The following is a 25,446-nucleotide window of genomic DNA, read 5'->3' as shown; positions in this document are numbered from 1 at the left end:
TGCAAGCGGCGGATGTACGATCTTTATAGAAACGGTGCACGGGAGGAATAATGATGAGGTAGTTTGATGACTATACAATATACAAGTTATGTTATTCTTAATTCTCGGTGTACATTTAACCTACAGAGAACCTGGCCACGTAGCCACCTGCCAATCGCTTACGCTCCGTCCGTAGCGATCGAAACGCAACTGTCACTGTCGCACTAATATGGAAGAGTGGTAGAGAGACAAAGCGTGTCGTTGTCGAAGCGATAGCGATTGTCACCTTGGCTAGGCCGGCTGGGATCTATCGCACGCGTGTATTTTGCTGTCCCGCCCATGATGCCGGCGGTCGAAAGCCGCAAATATATGTGACAAGTTCTTATCGCTCTACAAATAAGATCATGACAAATATTTTTGCTGCCTTCGTTGTGTATCATATTATTGCAGGTGACTGTACAGGTCCTTACTTTATAGACGGTATCTACTATTTTTTATGGCGCGACGAGAAAAAATATAATTTTAGCACGGTTGCTGAACAACAAAAGCTCGCTTCAGGAATGACCCTTATTTCACTTTCATATCGTCATAGTTGCCGAACACATGTCGCGTGAGCGTGTTCGGAAAAAACAGAACAACTTAACAAATGAATACACATTTAGCGACACGTGTTTTGTATTGTGTGAAATATATCCTTGCGATATGTACGGGAAAGTATTATAGATATGTTTAGGAATATATAGTCAAACTAGTGTTATGAATAGAATGTTAACGGTGGACTGCAGCTGCGATGCAGTAGTAGTAGCGTTAAGCTGCTTTTCCACTGATGAAGAGAAGAGAGTAGACGTGCAAAAATCGACCATTAGGATTGGTTGTAATCCAGCGGAGTGGAGAAGAGATCTGGATAACAAACCAAATGAACCAATGCTATTGGTTGATTTGCGCACGTCTTCTCTCATCTCCACCACAGTGGGAAGGAGGGCTTAACGTGACATTCGGATGGCAAATGCAGCTGAATTGCTGGTGCTCATAAATAAATATTAATATAAGTATTCTATTTGTAGTTTACAATAAATAAAGATAATTTCCGTATAATAAAACACCTATAGAGGCAGAGGTCAACAACGCTTGATTGACATCAAGCATCATTACACTCATTACTGTCACTATTTACAATTTGCTTTTGAATTCGTTTACGTTGTAGGTTGTAGGTATCGAAATCATAGTTGTTTGTTGTACAACTTCACAGAAAAGGTTTAGAATATCTGATTCTTATCTAAACGTTACCTTGAATTATACGTCTTATAGTATAAAATACGGCGCGGCATGCAAAGGTTCTACTTTTACTTACGTCAGATTTGATACAGTAGTAGTGCATGATTATTTTCCATCGTATTTTCATAGAAACGTACGAACGTGTCTTGCTATTTCAGTCAGTCTCGGTACAAAAAGTACTGAGATTGACTGAAATAGCATGACAAATAAGAAAGTTTCCGAGAGAGTACGATGGAAAACAATCATGCACTACGTCTGTAACGTATTTCCATTTTCTTACTAGTCCGGTTCGTTAATTTGACTTTGTAGGTACCTGAAACAAAAAAAAAGAATTAGTATTTAATATTCAACTGCTTTCACATGTGCAACCAAGCGTAAAACGTTTTCGGTGTCACGATTTAATATATAGGTCATATTTTTAAAACTCGAATTCCGAGGCACTTCCCAATTAAAATAACAACACGCCTGAAGCGACGAAGTATAATGAGATTGGACTGTGACGTGAATTCCCGTCAGTTATTGCTATTAAATAATTTACTTAGGAATCCTGTGACCTGGCCTTCTAAACGTAATTATAGTATTACGAGCTCTGGCCGTCTTTAGATAAGGGGGCGTCCATTAATTACGTGAGGGATTTATGAGGATTTTTTTGCCATTACCAGACATTATAATACTCTTGTATTCCTAAAACTAAGCTTTCCACAACTTATTAAATATATCTGCGGTTAGAATCCATTAGCGTATTATGGCTTGTTTTTATACCATTTTCTTCATAATAACAACACATAATACCACATTGCAAAGAATTGAAGATTACTTTCCATAATTAACTCGCTGAATACATATCTATACAAACGTAAATACCTGAAGCGTTATTTTCTTATTCAAGCTTAGGTACTTGAAAATGTCCAAGGTGTAAATAACTGGCAAAGCATAACGACGCCATTTGTTGCTTTTACGAAAGCATAATTAAAAGAAAAACGTAGCGCGAACGCTTGGCTTTCGAGTCACGGAGCCTGTGTAGCCAGCCAGAATCATTTACTGCCCCATGTTCTGATGTCTACACAAGCCTTCGCTGCGCCAGACCAGTTATGCCTGCTGTTGTCGTGATAAAAAAAAATACAAAAGTGGCAATGTCAAATTTATACATTCCTACTCTTCCTAACTTTGTTATTTTCAAGTCGGCGCAAAGTTAGCTCATCAGACGGACTCTGCTGCCCTATGATACACTCTGTTATCTTTACAGTCTGGGTAAAAATCATTTACCGCCCTATGTTCTGATGTCTACACAAGTCTTCACACCTGAGTTACCTGACCGGTATATGACCAGGGCTCGGAATCGGTTTTTTTGTAAAACCCAAAATAGCCCAATGTTTTAATCATTTTATGCTCTTTACGTAGGACTGAATCATGTACTTAAGGTAAGAACTTCATAGTATTAGATTGTCGCATTAAAAATGAAATAATTAACCAAAGAACGAAAAAGAACGGAATAATACCGGTATTTTTTGTATGAAGAAAAAACCGGTTCCGAGCCTTGTATATGACTGCTCTTGTCGGGGTAAAAGAATTTAGAGTTGGTCCGAGCTCTGCAAAAAAATTACAAAATTGTGGCAATGTCAAATTTCTATGAAATAAGAAGTTTATAAACTCCAGACGCCGCCGTCCTGTGTTACAACAGTCACACGAAGACTTCCGTCTTTGGGGTCGTCCATTAATTACATCACCCAAAATTTCGATTTTTTTAGGGTCTTAGGGTCTTCAGGGATTAGGGTCGCAGCAACACCTTTATTGGTTTATTTGAGGCCAAAGCTGGTTTTAACACGTGCTATCCAATAAGAATACAGAACCTTACGATACCGATCCACGGCAATATTATTAATATTATACGTAGCTACCGACACATACGTGTGCTTGGAGATATGATGTTCCTCGAAAATTTTCATGTTACTTTTGGGCAAATATTAAGAATAAGGTTTTTAAAAAATATGTTGGAACAAAATGCAAATATGGCATTCTAGTCACTTGAGGATACATATAAAACTACCTAAGTTGTTCTACAGGTAATAATGTTCTGTAAAGATACTAATGTTTCTGTACAGTTCCTATGCTACTAAGAAAATACGCAATAAGAAATATCTAATTTTTTATATTTTCAAAGAATACTAAAAGTAAAAAGGCAAAGAAAATAATAGAAGCAGAAACTTCAACTAGATATGAACGGACAGTTTGTATAGGTCTAGATAAACATTTATCCGCGCGATAATAGATAATGGAGAAGAAATCGATGATTTTCAGTCTGTACGTACAGCAGCAGAAGTAGCTACGCGGGCCAAGTGTTCAAAATGATGTCTACATGGCTTAATGGTAATGAAAGCAAAGATATGTGTAAACACGTGTGTGTGTGTTTATGAAACTCTGGATCTGGATATTTTGAATCCAATGTACTTATGTTTTATGCTATGTCGTATTTTGTTGCAGTTATGATGGCCTGTTTCATTTCAAATTCAGGATTGTTTCTTTGATGTTTTGTGACTATTTTGTATTATTACAGGTGTTGTAAAGAAAAGCTTCTAAATATTCCAGTAACTATTGCTTCTTTTCAACCTCATTTACAAAAAATCTAGACGCGCCTCCTAAATCATAATTGGCCGATCGGATCCCCCGGGTTTTCATATCAATTTGCGATCCGTGCAATGTATATTCAAGTGGCAGTGGCAGTCTTAGCTCTTTAATGGAGCCATTTATGGCAATGGGGTAAAATACCCACGTAAAGTAAGACGAACGATGAGACTTGCAATGGCGCAGCCGTGAGCCGAATTGATTGGTACATTATGTTTCATGGCTTCCATCAAATTAAGCGGTATTTAAATACAGTATTGAATTAAATGTGACGTCCCACGGATAAAGGTACCTTATGGCCGTTGGCGCTTACGCTATTATTAACGCCGCTCCGCCGCCGCGCGCTATTATATTATTGCGGCGCTATGCGACGTAAGCGCCAACTGCCATAAGGTACCTTTTGCTGTGGAACGTCACAAATGTTGGTTTTCATTGTTTGCTGGCGTTAAAGGTATTCCGGTATTGTTTAGTTTGAATGTTTGGAATCACTTTTCAAATGGATTTCGTTTCGTTTGTAAGTCGGATTCGACTTGAATTGCCATTGAAATGACTGGTATGTATTTATGTATTTTACTATACGTTATATGATAATACGATAGATGACAAGTTTTTATTAATGATATCAGTCAATCAGGCTTGTTTTAAGGATCAAATGTCTATATGGGACCCATTGCATTAAAAAGCAATAGCAATACAAGAATCAGAAATGATAGTCAAAGTCTGACAAATACTCTACTTACGAAACGCTCCTAACAAAACGGCAAGCAATCATGACGTCACTATTGCTGAGAAGCCGTATTGAAGTATGGAAAACAAGGAAAAGCCCGAAAATTAAATCAACTTTTACACCATTGCCATCGCCAGTGTCGGGTAGACCTAGGTGTGTACGGGTAAACCCCGAATGCAGATAAATGTTGTTTATATTTTCGGACTTTAACAAAAATGCTTGGGTAAAATGGGTAATACTAGTTATATCCGGGTAAACTTAAGTTTAATCAGCCTTCTAACATTACCCGTAACATAATGTTTTTTTAATGTAAGTAATTGATGGGACAATTTTTATTCTCTTTTTTGGAATTTTGAAAACTAATTAACTAGATTTTGTTTAAAATTTCAACATGTGTCATCATCTATGCACACTCTAGATCTTTTAATATGATGTTATCAAAACAATTCCAACTCGTAAACTATAATTAAAACAAGAACGTATGTTACAGTTGCTTACATTACAATGTCAATAAATGTAAGGCCAAGGTCTATTGTCAAGGACTCTGATATGTTTGAGGACCTTTCCTTTGTCTTTGTGGAAGCTTTTGTCCATACAGCAATGGACTATTTTGGATTAATTTGATATAAATCTATATAAAAAAAATACCGGCCAATTCAATAGAACATACATACACACGTACATTGATACCAGAATAACATCTAATCATCATCTAACTGATTTCATTTCGCTTTTAGTTATCCGTACTTGGCGCGAGCGAGTCGCACGATAACTAAATAACATGATTCAAATATCATTTTGATTGTATGAATGTACGACGACAGTGGCCTGTTAGTTATTCACTCAAAGTAAACAAAGTCCCTAAAATCAGCCGAACCTTGAAAACTTGTTTAAAACCTTATAAATAAATCTCCACAATCGATTCAACATTTTCGCTAGCTAGACTGTCAACGTCTGTTAAATCAGAACCGCTTGTCCAACTGACAAAAACCTATTTTAGGCAAATTCGACATCAGAATTCTTGCGGCGCGGTGATTGGGTATTGTGGTGTCGACAATAAGTGATGATTGGACTTCTGACGTGATTCATATAGTCATCGATTCAGGGATCATCGGACGAACAAAGGACTAGGATGACTAAAGACTGATTATGGCTGGTCATCGGTCGTATAAAATCACAGATCTAGAATGACGCTTATACTAACTTGTGCAAACCGTATGAGTGTCCGTAGACGTGCACGTGTGCTTTGTATAATACAGATCCTTATAAGAGACGGCACACCGATTGCGTGACACTTCTTATTTCTCAGCAATTTCAACATTTTTTAAACGTAAAATATAACGCGTTTTAAGAAACGACTTTTCACTGCACAAACGACGTCCTTAACTGATTGCAAATAGACTCTACTCCATTGTAATAAGGTCGCAAATGATAATTTAAGTGAGTCGTAGAAAGGAACTTGGGATCTTTCGGCCGAGTGGAACACAATAGAGTTTCGTGTAAGTCGATCGTCATGAAAGCGTTTCCCACTCGACGGTGCTGTTCCAAAACCTTACCAAATTAAACGGTACCAGTGACCAGTTTAGAACGGTCCGGTTAGAGACGCCCGACACTTCGTTTCGGCGACCACGTAATATTTTCTAGAAAACGAAATTTCGGAAGCCTTGGCGGATCCGGACCGTTCTGGCGTGGGCTATCTTTCTATAGGCTGATTTTAGTGTCACGCGGACCGTCCGTGCGGATGGCTCCGCACCGTCAAATTGTATGAGAATCGTCCGCGCGGACCACTCTAAAACGCTCCCTGAACTTAATACATATTGGTCCGGTGCGGAGCGATCCGCACGGACGGTCCGCGTGACACTAAAACCAGCCATAATATTGTCTTCCCGTGCAATGTGACTAATACGCAGCGTACGAGACCCACACGGACAGTTGGACCTTATGCCGTTTGTAATAAGGTCCATCGCTGGACAGAGTGTTGCTGTTTGTATAGTGTCTACCAGAGACCAAGAGCTATTGGTTTTTTTGACCCTCGCCTCGCTTTCCCTAAGCCTTTAACTGTCCGTATCGAAATAACACCCGTCGAGATATTAAGGCCGCATTGTAGCGCAAAAGCAATCGGAAGTGATCGGAGGCGGGCCGGAAACTAACACGTCGGCGGCCGTCCAGTGAGTTTAGCGCCACCTAGCGGGAGTTTACTATTGTTATATCGATGGGTGAATGTACACTAGAAAGCAATGAAAATGGGCCACGTCGAAAAGTGTTTTCTCTGTTGATGTTGAATATAAATAAATCGACATGTTCTCTTTCTCTACACCTGTAAAAACAAGTGTACCTTCCTCGTTCGTCATTTAATTAGGGAAAAACCTGTGCAGTAGCCAGGGCGTATATATTTACTAGTGTCCGACCAAAGTTTCAGTTTCGGCAGGTTTCGAACTTTTTAGCAGCGCCGGAACTGTATTTTTGGCAAAATCATGTTGCGGCCAATTACGGTTTCTCACTTATCTCTACTAGGGGAAGCGACGTATGTTCAGCAGTGTTGGACATCGTAGGTACCTAATTTTACCTTGCGTTGGAGTAAAATCCAACGCAGTGTAAAACTTCTCCAAATGGAGGTAAATAGGTATCGATTGATGGATAAAAGGCATTAACAACCTTCAATCAATATACATTAATTACTGTATATCGAAATAAACGACCGTTAACACTTCGACGAGCTTAGTTCCAAAATCAATTAAAATTTGTCACTGTCCAGAATTGCTGCTGTATTTTTAAACCATACTACAAAATATATACTATATGTAATATCTCCTTTAATCCTGCTTTTGAAATATGAGCCTTGTTGTTTATTAATTAAAGTTGAAAATTGGAGGATACGTGAAGTGAGATACGAGTTCGCAAGTTTCTAGTTGTATCGGTTCGCAATACACAAGGGGCTAGTACGGTAGCTTAATACAGATCTATTGTGCTATCTTCAGCTTAATTAAGAATGCTTGTGGAAATAGCTTTTGTAATGACTTCTGTTTTTTCCGCTGCGGAAATGGAAATTAAGACTAGGATCGTTAATCTTCGTCGTATTTATTTAGAAGAGTTGGGATGCAGTTTTCATATTAAAATCTGACAGGCGAAAAAAGCCGATGATATAGATGTAATGTAAAAATAAGAGCTGTTGGCCTAATAAAAAAAATTTGGGTTATGTATGGGAGCGATCCATAACGGCTTCGACTATCAAGGAATACAGAAGACTGAAGTGAATTCCACTGTTTACCAGTTCTGTGTAAGAGCAAAGATTAAAGTTATATTATACGAATAAATGGTACATTAAACAAAAAAAAATTAAATGAATATAGGTATGTATTTTACCAATATAAATGTGTAAATATAAGTATGTATGTATGTATGTATGTATGTATGTATGTATGTATGTCACTTTATTGCACATAAACAGGTTTACATAAAACGGACAAAAACATATGTACATGTTTAATTTAAGATAACGTTTTCCTCTCTCCACGGCAACTTTTCTCTAATGCTGTATTTTTTCCAAACCTATACTCTACTGCGTATAATCCTTGAAAGGATTATGTCGGCCCACATAAATGTCGGAAAATTTTTATGCTAGAATTACGAAACAGTATTTATATTAGGTTACCATTTATAATACAGTAAATTTATACGTTTAGCGTTTGCGTCAAATCCGTTAGTTCTGATTTTTTGCAGACTTATTTATGATGTTAGCCCAATGAATTATCCAAGTTTGTGACCTCGAGCGCCGAACGCAACTTTGTCCAAAATCGAAAAAACCGCGAAATCTCGGGTTTTTTTGGTTTTAATTATATGAAAATGATATATAACTTGCCCTAATTGCTAAGAGTAGGAAGAAATATAGCAAAGATTGCACCTGGGGATCCGACCATTCCTCTCCCTTTTTGGGGGGTAGGCACGGTACGATCTCGTGGCTACTGGCCCAAATCAGCTTTGTTTGACCTTAGGAACAATCGTGCCAAGCGGCATCGCCTGAGTCAAAAGTGCATACTCACTGCACTCACTTAGCATACATACGAACGGAATTTCAAAAAAAAATCTAAATTTTGGAAGCCTTTATCTCGGAAACTATTCTACAGAGACAGTTCTAATCTTGTATTGTAGCAAATTTAGTCTTCTTTAAAAACGTATACGAAAGGTACTATCAAAATTTAGTCCTTTAGGGTTAAAATCGCCCAAAACTAAAAAACAAACCCGAAATCTTCGCGGTTTTTTCGATTTTGGACAAAGTTGCGTTCGGCGCTCGAGGTCACAAACTTGGATTATTCATTGGGCCAACATCATAAATAAGTCTGCAAAAAATCAGAACTAACGGATTTGACGCAAAAGAGCCCCGTTACAAACTTCGACAATTTTACTGGATTATTATATTTAAGTCACAGTGCCTTTATGCAATAACAAACACGTAGGCGTAGATGTCGTATATTTAATTTTTAAATATAATAAACCTGGTTTCATGGACGATTAAATTAATTATAAACAATAGCAAAAGACACCAAAATGTAAGACACAAAAACAGTAAATGGACGCATGGAAGGGGAACATGGAAAAGTACACAAATTGTTAAAGGACCGGAGCAAATAGAAAACTACTTAAATGGAGGCTTTCAGCCACAAAGGGTTATAGTGTCACAGTAAGTAAGAAGAAGCTTGTACAGAAACGCTCTAAACAGTCAAATTCAGCTGATTTTTTATTACTATGAGTAAATTTTATACGGAGGATCGCGTACAAGATGAATTACCAATTCCAACCAAACCTGTAGCCAAAAGCTGATACATAATGAACTGCCCACACGTGTTAACTAATTCACACCGATTATGGATTATGATCTGGGATCTGCCTATGGGCAGTTCAATCAAACTGAGGGCTGTAAAGCTGTCCCTTACGTTACTTCACGAGATATATTCCAGCAATACTATCGGAAGGGTAGGTCAACTCCGTTTATTACCCCCAGTGGTACCCGCGACCCATATATATTTACAACATCCTATTTAAACCAATCGCTTAAACTATATTGAACCTTAGCAACGACTAAATACAGCTCGCTTTTTGAGAGCTCAATTTATAGATACGAGGTGTGGATAGTTAGCAGCAGATATACGGGCTTGTACCTTAATACAGATCTATTGTATCCGGATTAATTACAATTCCACCATTATAGTAGATGTCGCAGCGGTATTCCTTGGAACAGGTTAATTGTTGATGTGTACGGATAATTGCTTATTGCGTTAGGTAACATTCTGCCCGAAATAGGTTTAACAATTGAAGCGTTTTAAAAGCAAAATGTCGTAAGTATTTGAGATAATTCAAAATCACCAATCTAGGCAACAAGCAATCATGGACGAAAACACAACCAGTCTTCTTGGCCTTTTTTCGGCAGTGGATGTCATTTGTCAACCAGATGATGAAGAAGATGAAAAATCATTATCTTATTTGATAAAAGCAAATCTATGTTGATATGGTAATAACTTCCCGCCATGCAAACATCACAGCACAATAAAAGTCACAAACAACGTTAACGTTGAAATATAAGTCTAACAAATAGTGTACGTGGGATGCATGCAGCGTTCAGAAATCTTTGCTCCCAACTTTAACAGTTGTGTTCCGCAGAATGCAATAAAACTTAGGTACAACCTAAACTAGTAACAAGGATCCCCGAGATGTGACAATATGCTGAACTTTTTCGCAAACTTCGGCCACAATATATGGACCATTTTTAAGTTTCAATCTCCTTCAAGTTTGTCCGTGACTTGGTTTAGAGTAGTGTATTGAAGAATAATGATGCTGTTGTCGTAGTTATTTAAGTTTAATGGTAGCATAAAGGAACGAAAATAGATGTATGTATAAAGAAATTACAAGTTGCGTCAAATACTATTCGTAGTTTTGTGCGCAAATCACTGGTGATGGTGACTTCTACAACTGGGTCAGAAACGTTCGAGAAAATCGGTGTCTTTTCTGTAAACATTACTAAAGTTTATGATTTGGGTTTGGATACCTTTTTCCAAGACTTTCATCTTACAACTTCTAAGAAGTAGGTTTTATTATGCCTATAAGGATAAAGTAAGAAGATTAGGCTTCGAAATCCATTTATTTTATGATATCCACAGAAAAGAGTGAAAATACAACGAGTTAAGGTTACTCATATTCAAAAGGCGTTGGATCCAACTGACACTGAAATAGCTTTCAGTTAGAAATACCCCAACTTATATTAATTCAACAAAATTTGTCCCAGTTTTTTAAAAACGCTTTCTAGCTTACAAAAGCATCATTTGAGCCAGTAACAGCGGAAGCTCCGCCTTCTAAAACAACACCGTCCCAACCTTTTAAATTAAGCAATAGAGGTAAACTCTTCAGGTAGTTTACTTTATCGAATTGTATATAATATCCTTGTTTCCCCTCTAGACTTTTTCTCTTAACGACCCCAAGGCAGTAAAACGGAATAGCCTATTCGGAGAATGGGAAAACATTACAATTTGAAGCGATTTTTATACACGATTACAATCTTTGCAGAAGCAGTTGTACTAGAAATAATGAGCTTAGATGCTCGTTATTGTTAGGAAGCTTAGTTCTAATATGCTGAGTGCCTCCATTGGGTACTAAGACTTAATATTAAGCGTTTAAAAGAACACGGTAATAGCTTTTTGGAAAGCAAAGTTTCATTAGAGCGGCTTGCGATGCTCTACGATGCGCTTTTATGTTTAATTTCCACAAATGTATACCTCAAACACGTCGTTAATATACGGGATGCGCCCCTAGACGTAAGACGAAAACGCAAGCATGAAAGAGCATTGAAGTGAACATAAGCAGTTCCAACAAACGACTTTGTGCATACTAGAGATAGGATTTGAAGAAAACACCGTGTTCTTGAAAACACGGGGTTAAAACACGCGCGTCGAATAATTCAATTCTCACATTGTAAGGCGCGGTACCGATAAATCACCCACGAAGTAAACGCATAAAAACGTTATTCGTTTAGCGTTATAAGCGACGTATACTTCGAGCAGTACATAGAATTTCCATTAGGTGCCTACTTAACTTGACAGAGACTGCTAAGATATAGGCGTGATCGAATTACGCGCCGTCGATGCTTTACCTTGGAGGAACATTTTGCGCTGTTCGTGTTAGAAAAAAATGTAGAAAATAGATGGTACAACAAATTTAAGTCTAATTTGGTACACTGCCTTTTTTAGAAGAACGTACCTAAGGACATATATATATATGATATGAAAATGTGTTCTCATTTTTGCAATGCAGTCAAAACATAAGTAGAATGCTAGGTAGACATCGTAACAAAATTCGTAATATTCGTAGTATCACATCACTTTTTAAATGTGGCAGAAAAGTCACAATAGCTTCGTCAAATTGTTCAAACACAGCTTCAAATTAGCCTTCAGCAAGACTCAGGCCTAAAAGCCGAAGCAAGTTTTGCGTGGAACAATGCGTGACACGGGTCAGGCTCAGGCCGTTTCGGAACAGCAGACCGCAATACGGCAGCGGGCGTTCGGGCGATACAAACCGATGTCTGCTTCCACTTTAGCTCCCTGAATACTCTTTGTGCAGTGTAGTGTTTGAGTTTGTGGATATTTTATGGCACCGCCAATCGACAGTCTTGCGTTTTGTGTATGTTTAAACGCTTTGTGCATACTTAAGTCGCTCCCGCCCGTTAGAATATAATAGAATAGAAATCATTTATTGTTTACTTACAGTGTCCAATAAGGTGGAATACAATGTTATAATACACATACAGTCACAACGGCAACCCATGTCGGGTATACAATATTATATTTGCTAAGTACTTAACTAATCATTTATCGTATCGTATCGTATATTTGTCGTATTCGTCGCGCTAACTATTAGTTACACAGTAAGGCAGTTAGAAAAGTTTTAACCTAACTGTTCTGGTTTGCAAGAAATTAGGATAAACCGTATGGAATGCTAGGCTAACATCGTAGGAAAATTCGAGTATCACATAACTTTTTTTTTATGTGGCAGAAATGTCATCAAAAAACTTTATTTATTTAGGCCCTCTGGTTGTCTAATTTCGACAAACCAAAATAGCAGAGGAATAGAGCCAAAACAAAATCAGATATTCAAAAACCGTCATTTATGTCGTCAGATCTTAACCGCAACAGCTTCTCATACCGTCGGGTAATGGCACTAATGGCTAGCAATAAACAAAGACAAGAATGCTCTCGCTGGTGTAGGAATCCTAATTGTATCTGTAACCATTAATTATGCCCGTACGTGTTAATTCTTATTCATAAACAAGTTTAATCTAAACAGACGTACTGTTTATTGTAGCGTGGTTCCTAGCAGGTGATGAGAATCTCTTATTAATGTGGTGTACGTACGCCCACCTGTTCTCTGCAAAGTGGGATGCCTGTGCCTCGAATCGGGCCTATTTGAGCGTTCGCTTTGATCGGATGCCAAATTTTTCGAGTCAGCTTAATATCTGATATTACTTTGAGTAAGTACTTTATTACTGAGTGTACCGACATCATTAAAGTTAGGAAAGGAAAGTATTTTTAGGGATAGTAGGTATATAAGTCGCGAGCTGGGAAAGGAACGGGCCTTCCAAAATCATCGCAATTAGGCGAAGTTATTCGCGTGACCGTAATTACGTAACTGCGGCGTTACGGCGATCCAGTCGGGCTGCTTTATCATGCATCGATAACGGATCGGCGAACGTAAACGATATACTAGAGTTTTGGCTACTGTAAGTACTTGTAACTCTTTCCGCCATTTAGAAAAATTACACAGCAGTAAATCACCTTGTTGATCGATCGAGCCAAGGTGGCGTTTCAGCTTGGGCGTAAATGCCATCCGGCAATCCGGGTGTTTTCATCTACAGGACGCATTTCTCAACCGATTCTTGTAAAATTTCATTATATATTTTCTTCGATTCAGTTCTTGAAAATTTTTAGATATGGCGGAGCCACAGCGGTTTGCAACTTTCTCGAGTTTGAAGAGCTACTACTGGTATGGAACGAGAAAGTCATGCTTGGTGATGAAAGTCATCTGACAAGAAGGGTACTGTGAACATCTGAAAGGGTAGAAAGGTGAATGGATTGTAGGAGACGATATGGATAGCATCAAGTTGAAGCGATGGAGAGTCTGATGAGATAAGAGATTGTTCAAATACGAACGAAACGAATTTAGTTCGATAATGATGATTCATTCTGTACCGAGCAATTTACCAATTAACCCGATATTTTCCTTATTGAGTTGTGAATGATTAATGTTATCTCTATCTTCATGTTTTCTCTGCTTGTATGTTTTAACCAACAAAATCAATACCTCGGAATCTTTTGTTAGCCATCATAATTCAACTGAGTATTTACACACCTATTTTTATAGATAAAAGTGAAACTGAATCTCTTGTGAATGGATTGAAAGCTAGATTATTTTTGATATCGACACAGAGTGACACTATTGTGAATAGTGGCTGTGACGTCGATGGAAACGATTCGCCGAAATTGATAGTCTTTTTACCTCAAATCTACTCGTATGGCAGGTTCAAAACGCAGTTTCTGGCTTTGTCTAATTACAAATCTAAAAAGACCTACGAACCATTCAATTTCATTGGTTCTCGGTCATTTTGGTACTTAGCTTTCGGTTTGCGTGAAAACATTTTTGACATTGTGAATGAGTTTAGTTTTCATTCCATTTTATCCTTTGACTGTTAGATACTAAATATTTGAAAATCCTAACCTAATGGAACTTGAAATGTTCCAAATCGCAGAGGGATGTAAATTTTTAATACTTAAGGCCTAACTTGGATTAAGTATTCACAAAGTTAAGCGCTTTAAGTAGATGGCTTCAAGTTTTCGTCTTTTATAGTCTGATTTAGCAAAGTATTGATCGAGCAGGAAATACCATCAATGTCTATATGAATCATAACATCGGGTTCTAAGAAACGCCCGTGGTAACGGTAAGTAGGGGTTTACAGTTTAAAACACGCTAACATACAGATAATATTACGAGTGTATGTATGGAGTTTGTATGTATGAGTGGCCAGGGCCGACGCGAGCGCAACGGTCATCACTTCAGGCATGTGCCCTTTTAATAAGGGCTGTCACTTAGAACTAATATACATAAATGTATAATGTTTTCGATAGTTCGATATGGCTCAATTTAGACAAGAGACTTTACCGATTTTAAAGCTCAATTGGTAAAAAAAAATTAAACGACAGTTGTTTTTTGTGTCTAGAAGGTCCGAATCCTCCAGTCAGCTGCGCTGTGTATTACATATTGAATATGTTGTTTTGTAATCCAGTAAAGTGCTACATAGTTTACATTCACATTTTTTATGTTAAAAATGAAAATATAATCAGCATTCACTTTTACATATTTCAATTCATTCCGACTTATACTAAAAATACTTGCAAATACACTAAAGAGAGACCATTAAAGTCGACGTCGAACAAACATAATAATTTTGCTCACGGAACGACCGTCTATTGTGTTCACTCGCAGGTAGATTTGTATTTTGAAGTGGCAGCCCTACTAAACCGCATTCCGACTCGGCCATCCTGAAACGTACTATGTCCTCGTGTGTTCGCATGACTTACGTCCTTTTGGAACGAGTTGAATGCGAACCGTCGACGACGGTCCGGTTACATGATGACGTCATGGCAAAGGCAGCCGGGCCGCGCCACAGAAGCCATACAAACGTTGCCTTAACTACAGATTAAACAATGTTATGGCAGAAACGCTACACTCCCAAACTGGTTTCCGAACTTACTTTTGGCAATGATTATAATATTCGAATTCCATTTAAATACATCGAGTCACCTTATTCTCATATTGCGACGCGTTCGTTCACTAGAGCGATACACCACCTGCCATTAATAACGTGACGTCATTCCGATACGAATCTGGTATTACATTTTAGTAAAATTATGATAACACACATTACAAATAATGAAAAATCATGCTTGTGTTCGATTAGATAGTGTCGTATCTGTTATGAGCAGAATATTAAGTCTGTACCACTTCAAGAAACAAAACACACATTTCTGTAGCAAATTCAGCTGTATTTACGCCGTTTTACGTCTACTATGAAAGATGACCCGAGCGTTGTCGGCCTTCCCTACACTGCACTCTATATTGCCGCTTCAAATGAACACCGTTTGAGACCAACTCAAGCGAAAGCTTCCATGGACGGCAAACGTTTGAAACTATCGTTTGTCTAATTGTCAATGGTAAGGTGAATGCAACAAGGGTAAATTAAGGCTAATGAATGACGTATTGTGTACAGGAAATTATTATTGGGGGTCGAGTTAGGGTTAAATTCTTCACAAAGCTTGGTCCGACAACTAGAATCATCAAGTCCGAGAAGTAGGGCGAAATAATTAATTTAAACTAGCACATGACAGATGTTGTACTCTACTGTATCGTTATTGACAAAACTGTATGCTTATAGTTATAGCTTTCGGATGTTTTGCGTTCAATACAGCTAACATTAACGCTTCGTAAACAACTCAAGCTTGCATCAACTTACTTTGCCACTCTTTTGGATAAAATGAAATTTACTCATCAGTTTTTGGAAAATAACGAGAGCCTTTACGAGACGGTGTGGAGAAAATAATATTACAACGGATAATATTATTACGGATTCACGCCAAAACACGAGTAAACAACTAAACACGTACATATATTTAATGTATATTCAGCATCCTAATCCACACTGCTGATTTAACTAATTGTGCAATACAATTCATTCCTAAAAATTTGTAGCAAATACTACAAATATTCATAACGTAATATGCTACACAATACCTTTTAACAAACCGACATGCTCTTCTCATACTCATTGTAAAGTTAGACAAAGATCCATTGAATACATTTAATCCATGTAACTTCCAATACCATACTGAGAAGTTCTTTATACGTATTCCTGATGGAAACAAAAGTTGAGTATATTGTTCAACTAACTTGAGCGTATTCTAAAGGATTACTTGTCGAGTTTGAGCTGATTCCATTATAAACTCAGTTAATTCATTTTACAGTAGGTACATATGCTGCTAATTTACCGCCCTATGTCGAAAATTTAAAGGGCCATATTATGTAGTGTAAAACGTTGTGCGAAAAGGTTATTCGCAACTCGTGTCGATTTAAACTATTTAAAGCACTCCCTTCGAGCTTCGGTCGTGTTTCAAGTTGCGAATTGCCTATTTTTCGCACTTGTACCGTAATTCACTAAATTCACCAAATACATTTGTTTTTTTTTTCTGATATAGGAGGCAGACGACGAGCAAATGAATCGCCTGATGGTAAGTCGGTAAGGTAAGGGTAAGGGTCGCCACACGTAAATACCAACTTTTGCCATTCAAATAACAGTATGTATATATGTATTTAGTTTTTTTTGTTTCTTAAATATTGTTACTGTATGCTGCATGTCATCGGACAATGTGAAAACGAACTCCTCACCCTAAGTAGGCTACTTCAAACTACATTTATTCAGAATCGCTTGAAGCATTATTAGCTCGGTTTTCTTCAGAAACTTAATCTTGGCTTCGAAAATTTGCAACAATAGAAGTTACTTCCTGTTTTTCATGTTCCTGATCGTATATTTTGTAAGTTTTCTTTAGAAACTTACCGTGGAAGTCTTAGAAGTATTGCTATAGTTTCCGAAGGAAATTTTAATTTGAAAATGACCAGATATTGGAGTTTTTCTAAATACTTATCTTAATTACAAAATTTCCGTGACACACAGACAAATTAAAACGGGTCACTCACGTATTTTAAATCGCAGAGTCATCGGTCGCGGAGAGCTGCAGCCCGCAGTCTGCGTCGGTCTGCCAACGCATACGGTACGGAGTGAAACATGTCAAGCCATTTTCGTCTTAAAAAGTTTAAATATATTTTTCTATATTACCAACTAAAAACCAAGTCAACATTACGGAATTGGTTTTCAAACGCTTTAATTTGGACGGATTAGAACTTACATTTCACTTCTTTGGAATCTGCTCCAAATGAGAATTTCATATGGCAGTAATTTTCCAATACTTATAGCCTTCAATTCAAGCTGTTTGCTCAAAGAGTTGGCGTTAAAACAAAGGAGTTATAACGGTACTCGTAATAATTTAGCTGACTGGATATATGAGAAATGCAATTATGCATTCCGTTCTTACTGTTGCCTTCCGCGAAACCTAACATTTCGTTTACACACATTTTGTGACAGTACATTTGTGTTTCAAATATGTTACAATCAAAAACAAAATGAGTCTAAAAATAAAATTTATGTGAGGCAATGTTGTCAGGGCGGAGTCATAAGGTTTCGTGTAAAGAAAAGTCAGATTTTTATAGCAGTAGTCACACTTTTGTTCTTGCATTATGAAATAAAAGTATACCGCCCAAGTGCGGCCAAATCATAAGTCACGCACATTGTCGTACAGGTCACAGACGAGGGCCATAAATCACGAAAAATTAGACTTTTGTGACCATCTGGCAACACTGAGGCGAGAAGCAATAATAAATATAGAAATATAAGTCAGTGATGTCACAGGATTAGTCATGTCATAATCATAAGTATAAATGACCCACTTTAATAGGTAGTGTCAGTCACACCACGTGCCCAAATACCGTATAGTGTAATATGAATACAATTATTAATATTAGTAGTAATACTATTTGATGTTAGACCTTGTATCATTGATATAGGATCTACGTATGATCAGTAAGTATTCAGGTGAGTGGGATGCTGTTAACATCACAACATAGATTTAATCACCGATTATGTACTTGCTTACGTACTTGTTACTTGATTTTTAGTTAATGTACTGTTTTGTATACTTCTCGTTTCACATTTTTGTTATGTAATGTCACATGTTTATTGTTCTGTTATTTTGTAATGTAATGATGTGTTGCCTGAATAAATATTTTTATATTCTATTCTATTCTATTCTATTGAAAATTTTAAGAACGCATCGTCAACAAACTATTTTACAGTTTGGCGAAACATTAAATTAAGGTAACATTATTATTATTTTTTCAATAAAAACATTTTTGTTGCTATATTAGAAATAAGGATGTGTTGCGATATATTTGACGACTTTTAGCTGTCGCTATCTATTTGATGCCGGCTGTATCATGCTTATAAGCTTTAAAGAAATGGGCCCCATGGGAGTCGCTTAAATAAAATAATAAATATACTTAGTAAGTACATATATATCTGCAAAGGTTAGCCGTTCTCAACTTGGTCACGACTGCCTTTCACCGAGTCTTGCAAATCACCATCGGTCTTTATGCAACGATATTGTGATACCGTTACTATCCTGTAAGATTTCTAATAGCATTTAATACCGTAAATGCTTGTAATGAAACCACAATGACGGGACGGGTAGACAGCGTAGTTTCTGCTATAGTTCTTGCTGCCGCTGCTATAGAGTGGAGAAAAGGTTTTTTAGTTACTGTTCAATTTATGGAACCAATTATAAATATGACGATTTAATAATTTTTGACATTATATTATAGTAGAAAAATGCTTGAAGCCATTGGAATAAAAAAACTGCAACGTTCGGTACGGAACCCTTCGTGCGCGAGTCCGACTCGCACTTGGCCGGTCTTTTGACATTTGCGACAGAAATGCAGTCGTCATTAATGTCACGCTGTACTCTAAACCCAAAAGGTAACTTTAGCCAGTCTTTCTCCGGGACCACAGGCGCGTTTCCCGGGCGGGAAGTGAGCGAGGCGTGAGCGTTTTATATGTAAAAGTGCCTGTGTGACGAAGCCTTTATTCAACAGCTCAAGACAATTATCGTTCCAATTCCAATCATTAAACTTAGACACCATAAGGAATTATGTACTTAGTTACTACTTGGCAACTTCCAAGTTAACAATCGTAAGACTATAATAGTATTCACGTCTTAGGTAGTTAGTATTAGTATGTCTAGTACTCTAGTCTAGTTTCATAACTTACCCCTTCACTCGACCTTCGCCCGACATCTAACTTTGTTAGGACAAAATCAAACGTCTACCTATCCAACTACAAGTATGCTGTAATAAGTTTAAGCAGGCACTTAGGCAGGCATATGAAAAATTAGCTTCTACGAACTACTTACATAATAGATACCTAACCTAACCTAAACTAATGGGATTAGATTTTGGACCCGAAAAGTCTAAAAGTCAATGACTGCGAAGTTTTTTCTAATGTTAAAAAAGTACGTCAAATGAGAGTTCGTTTAACTCGCGCACCGAGGGTTCCGTTCAATCATATCAAATCCAGACTTTTGTCAGGATATTCCAAATTTTCAGATGACAACCCTATCCTTGCTTGAGAAAAGTACATGCATTTTGAAACCAGTGATTACAATAACTACTTACATTTGAAGGGTCCACGGAAAGAACATGTCTAGTCACACTAGTGACATTTTGATTAATCGCGGTTTTAGAATTTGGAACAATGTCACTTTATTATTATTCACTCTATTTATTTTTCATCACAAGTTAGGTTGTTTATAATATGGATATAAAAATAAAATACAAAAGCATTTACAAAAACAATACAAAAACATATAAACATATTATAAAAAACCTAACCTAGGGCGCCGCCAGCAGCGGGGCAAGGCCCAAGCTGCCGGTGGTCAGGGCTGCAGGGAGAGGAACCGGCGGACTATCCGCGCCGTGTCCAAGATCACCGCCTTCTGCATCTGGCCCTTGATCCAACCACCTAGCGAGAGTCTCTCAAGATGTTGGTCTTATTATTATTTATTATTATTTGGAGCCTGTCGTGTCCCACTGCTGGGCAAAGGCCTCCCCCCAATTTCTCCACAAATCTCTGTCTAGTGCTATGTCTGGCCACTCCTTTAAAAAGGAGTCCAGTTCATCCCGCCATCGCCGGCAGTCAAACAGTCAAACAATGTCAAAACGTATGGTAATTCCGTGACCAGGTATTATTTAACTAAAAATAAAGTTGTGTTACATTTATTATACAGTGGTAGCAAAAGATATAACTAATAGTTCATTAAGAGCTCTTCATTTTGAGATAAAAATCTCATTTTCCGAAAAATGTGACTAGACATGTAAGACATGTTCTTTCCGTGGACCCTTCATTTTGTATAGGTATAGAAGTTACTTTCTGACATTAAATAAATGATAAAGGGAATACTAGAGCTGGCTAAAATTATGAATTTACACACATCATTTAAGATACAGAGACTTATAAACACGGATTAACAGATATGTAGTATATAGGTAAGTACTTTCGACAATGTTTCATGTGATAATTTGCCTCCTTTGACGTAACAACATGATTATTTCATTTTCAACATTATTCTGATAAAGATAAGGTGTAATTTTGATAATGCACAACGTTAGTGTAGTTTACCGTTCTGAAGTGTTTGAGTCATTGTGATTCATACTAAGATAATGTGTGTAATCTACGTGCAAATGAAGGGATCCTTGTGTGTGTTTTGACCTTTATAGTTTGCCGTGGTTAAACAAATGAGAATCGGGATCGGCTTCGCGATAGGAATACGATACATAAATATCTATACAGTTTATAGAATAGAACCCTACTGGGAGTACTGGGCCTAATAAGTAAAAAAAACATTAAACATAAGTAAAACATTTTTCTCCTTGCACCATTTTTACATATCTCTGTTGGCCCGATGGTTGACTGGTAGAGAATGCCATCAGGCATTTAAGTCCGTCATTTGAACATAATTTTTGTGTTTTGTGCAATAAAGTTTAAATAAATAGGTATATAAGTACTTAATACGTTGCCGATTAGAATGAAATATTGCCCGTTTTTAATTGTTTAACTATAATTAAAGATTCGATTTGTAATTTGATCCATAAATACAACCAATAGGTTAGTTTCACACACACTTAGAAATTATCCTAGCAACTTTGTTGTCATTTTGAAGAAGCATCTCTTTTCCCAGTTGGCAACAGTCCAGTGGCAAGTAGAGATAAAGTCTGGAAACACTTGAGGAAAAGCTTGGCTTATGGCTCAAAAGGCTTGGGAATATCGCCGCTATACTTACTCAACCTCGTATCTGCAACACTGATTTGATGACAAAAACACCCGTATTCCGAATTAAAGAAAAGCGACATTTCCATCAAATAATTGTTGCAGATATGGGGTTAAGTAAGTATAGCGACGATATGACCCATCAACAGTGATTACATGTAGGATATTTAATCTCCATATTACTTTATTTTATTAGATACAACTTTTTTCAAAAGTAGGCAACCCTAACTCATTTCTACCTTTCTAACTTTGATATAAAAAAGTCGCGTTGTGTTATTTATTACTGACCGCCATGTAGGCTAAAAAATTTAAGATCGAATTCGGACTGAGGTTTTTTTTTATAGGGATTAGTTTCTTTTGGAAATTCAATCCCCACTATTCTACGTCTATGCGGTCTAGTATACATATAGTATATAAACAACCGGCCAAGTGCGAGTCGGACTCGCGCACGGAGGGTTCCGCACCATCAACAAAAAATAGAGCAAAACAAGCAAAAAAACGGTCACCCATCCAAGTACTGACCCCGCCCGACGTTGCTCAAAAATCACGTTTGTTGTTGGGAGCCCCACTTAAATCTTTATTTTATTCTGTTTTTAGTATTTGTTGTTATAGCGGCAACAGAAATACATCATCTGTGAAAATTTCAACAGTCTAGCTATCACGGTTCGTGAGATACAGCCTGGTGACAGACGGACGGACGGACAGCGGAGTCTTAGTAATAGGGTCCCGTTTTTACACTTTGGGTACGGAACCCTAAAAATGACGATTAACTATTTAACGGTTAAGATTAAAAAAAAACACAGATGGAAGCTTCAAGTAGAAATTCTGCATAAGAAAAAATACAAAAAGATTATTTTATAGGTGGTCTTTCGAGGCACCACAATAATAGTTGGCAGTTGAAAAACAAAAAGGGTTTCTGCCTAAACACTTTTTCATGGTAAGTACCTACGTGTTTTCCTCTTTAGCTAAACCTACAGGGGGGTTAAGTATTCCTTCCTTTCTGTGTAAAGATAGGTACCCATTTTTTACAGTAACTACAGACCTAGGTATGCATTTATTTTTCGATACACACGCAGCTCGCAGGATGCGCCGATATCGTATCTACCTATCGATCCACTGATAACACTGAAATGCAGTCACTTCGATATGGGGACGAAGGAAATAAGCACTTATCTAACCCAGGTAACCTAGGGTACCTGTTTAGTGGAAACCGTCTAGATTCTAGACATTTCGGAAGGAACTTGGCGGTTTTGCCTTTGCAGAGCTGTTTGTTAGGCTGTACTGTACTACTGAGTACTAGGTAATAAGATTAATTTACAGTAGGTACAAACTAATCCTGACTAATGATGATACAGGAGAGCCGAATTACTGGAAGTTAGAGAAAATCAGTATATAATTTTGATCTGTTTTTAGTGATTTTATAAATGAAATTCAAGGAAAATTCGACTGTTCTCTGGATTTAGCCATCCTACAGAGAGAATGGAGTTTGATAATGTAAGCACAGCACAGAGTAGTCAGTGCCCCCGCCAAGTCGAGCATATATTTTACAGTAAATAAAATAGGTACATTATATGGTGCTACTTTACCGCAGTAGTGTGATATACCTAATTAACACATTACGTAACTAGTTATGTCCAAAATTTAAAGAGCCATAATATGTACTGTAAAACGTTATAGGTACCTACGATACACGTGCGAAAAGGTTATTCGCAACTCGTGCCGATTTTACACACTCCCTTCGACCGTGTTTAAATTTATCGCCACTCGTTGCGAACTTCCTATTTTTCGCACTTGTATCGTAAATATCGTTATGTACTAGAGTACCTACACTATTATAATTCAGTATGTATACCTTCCTAAGTACATACACAGTTGCAGGTAAATGCACCGTTAACTCAGGTAGACAGCTTCCCATACCTTTTGAAGTTTTTAGTTTCCCCTTATCGACAGACAGTGTGAGAAGTCTATTCATTTGCAAACTTGCAAAACATCCCAGCGAAGATAATTATTATTCATTATTACCCTATTATTATTATTATCTAATATATTATTCTATTAACAACTAGTTTATCTAAGCATTTTAATTATATAACAATTTCAATTGAATAATAATCTACCTGACAACATCATCCTATACTTATTTTATAAAAAATCTACTCATCGCATATTTTTATTTACAACTTCCTTTAAAATAAAAACGACTTGGAAATCAAGAGCAAGTGTTATGAAAAAACCTTCTATATTTACTTACCCTCAGTTTAATAAAACTGTCAGTCTGTCGCAAACCAAAACGGACTGCCCAACTTTCTTCTTAACTTTCGTTTTATTATAAGTTTTACAAAGTACCCGGTGAACTTTACCGGGTTAGAAGCGGGCATTCGCGAACCGCGAGGTAAACGAACCCACCCGAGGTCACTGCCAACGTTCCAACGACTTAACTTACTTACCTAAGCAATCTTAAACTTAAACGCAAACCGAGACGTGTCAAAAAGAATACGCTAGACATCACGTTCCGCTGTTCCTAATCCAAAATAAACTATTCCGAGAACGCAACAAAGGCTTTAGAACAAAGCATTCACAGGTAGTACCTTTATTGAATTGCGCCGACGCCACTGCGAGCGATCCCAGCAGCAGCAACGTCGCCCATCGACTTTCCCGCCACATTCTTCAAGTATAACTTAACTTTATTATTTCTTACACGTCGCTAAAGCGACTTGTCACTGAAGCACTCACGAGGTCTCGTAATCGCACAAACCACGCACACTATCACAGAACTCAAGCACATCCATTTGAAAAATGTTCGTTTATTTTATCCGATAAGGTAGCCGCTTCGCACGGTCGTGGGACGAGCACAGGTAAAGTGGAACGGTGAGCCTATTAAGTTTCAATACGCTAAACTACACTTTAAACACGTCTGAAGATAACTAAACATAATTAAAAGCGAACGGTACGGGAGTTCTGCACGAGTTTAAGTTCGGAAACTTCACATATTTCCGATAGACAAGTTCGAAGTTGACGAGAGCGGCGGCGGCGCGAGACACAACCTCCCAGCGCATCGCTCGCGACAGACTGGCGCGAAGTGAGTGAACAATCAACAAGTTGCGGTCGCGCGCTATGCAGCCGTTGTGCCGCGCGGAGCATGCGCGATCCGCGTCTATCTTCATACTCGATCGCCACAAACATTGTTTGTACTAGTGTCCGACCGAAACATGTTTTTTTGCCGAAACCGAAACCGAAACCGAATGTTCGGCTTTGGCTCTAGTTTCGGCCGAAACCGAAACCGAAACCGAAACTTTTGAAGACTTGTAAAAATCGTTGAAAAAATGTCATAAAACCGCTTTTAAACTCATATTAAGGGGCTGTCAACACCCAATGTCCTTGAAATGTATGTTACTTAAGGGGCTCCGCCACGCCAATGACCTTCGATCTGAATCCCTTAGTTTTCTTATGTTTTTTGTAGCTTATCATATTAACAGCAACGGCTTTAAGCAATGTAGTAGTCCATATTTACTTCAAAGTTCATTGTCTTCGAGATATTTGGCATCAAAGTTGAACAATTTAAGGCCAAAGAAACTGGTATTCCGGCCATAACTTTTGTGTTAATTCGTTTAAAATTAAAACCTAGACACGTTTTACGACACGTCATAGACGAACCCAAATATGTAGATTTCGTATAAGTAAGTAATATCCTTCACAGCAATCTGAGATACGAACAAAGTGTTCTTTTAGACAATGTTTAAAAAAATCATAAAATAGTAAATAGTATCAATTTCTTTCAAAATCCGGTAGACAATAATGGAGATAAAGATTGAAGAACCGA

General features: G+C 37.6%; 1 protein-coding gene across 1 annotated transcript in view; it reads right to left on the bottom strand.

Annotated features, from left to right (window-relative positions):
- The window catches only part of LOC134662137 (DE-cadherin), a 325,027-nt gene extending 300,258 nt beyond the window's left edge, over positions 1–24,769 (bottom strand). Inside the window, exon 1 of the mRNA XM_063518410.1 lies at positions 24,215–24,769. Within this exon, the coding sequence (XP_063374480.1) occupies positions 24,215–24,290 (76 nt within the window). The 5' untranslated portion in view covers positions 24,291–24,769. The remainder of the gene's footprint in view (positions 1–24,214) is intronic.
- Positions 24,770–25,446: the final 677 nt, after the last annotated feature.

This window comes from Cydia amplana, chromosome 1, assembly GCF_948474715.1.
Source record: "Cydia amplana chromosome 1, ilCydAmpl1.1, whole genome shotgun sequence".
NCBI lineage: Eukaryota > Metazoa > Arthropoda > Insecta > Lepidoptera > Tortricidae > Cydia > Cydia amplana.
Note: the sequence above shows the minus strand (reverse complement) of the source record. Positions and strands in the feature narration are given on the sequence as shown.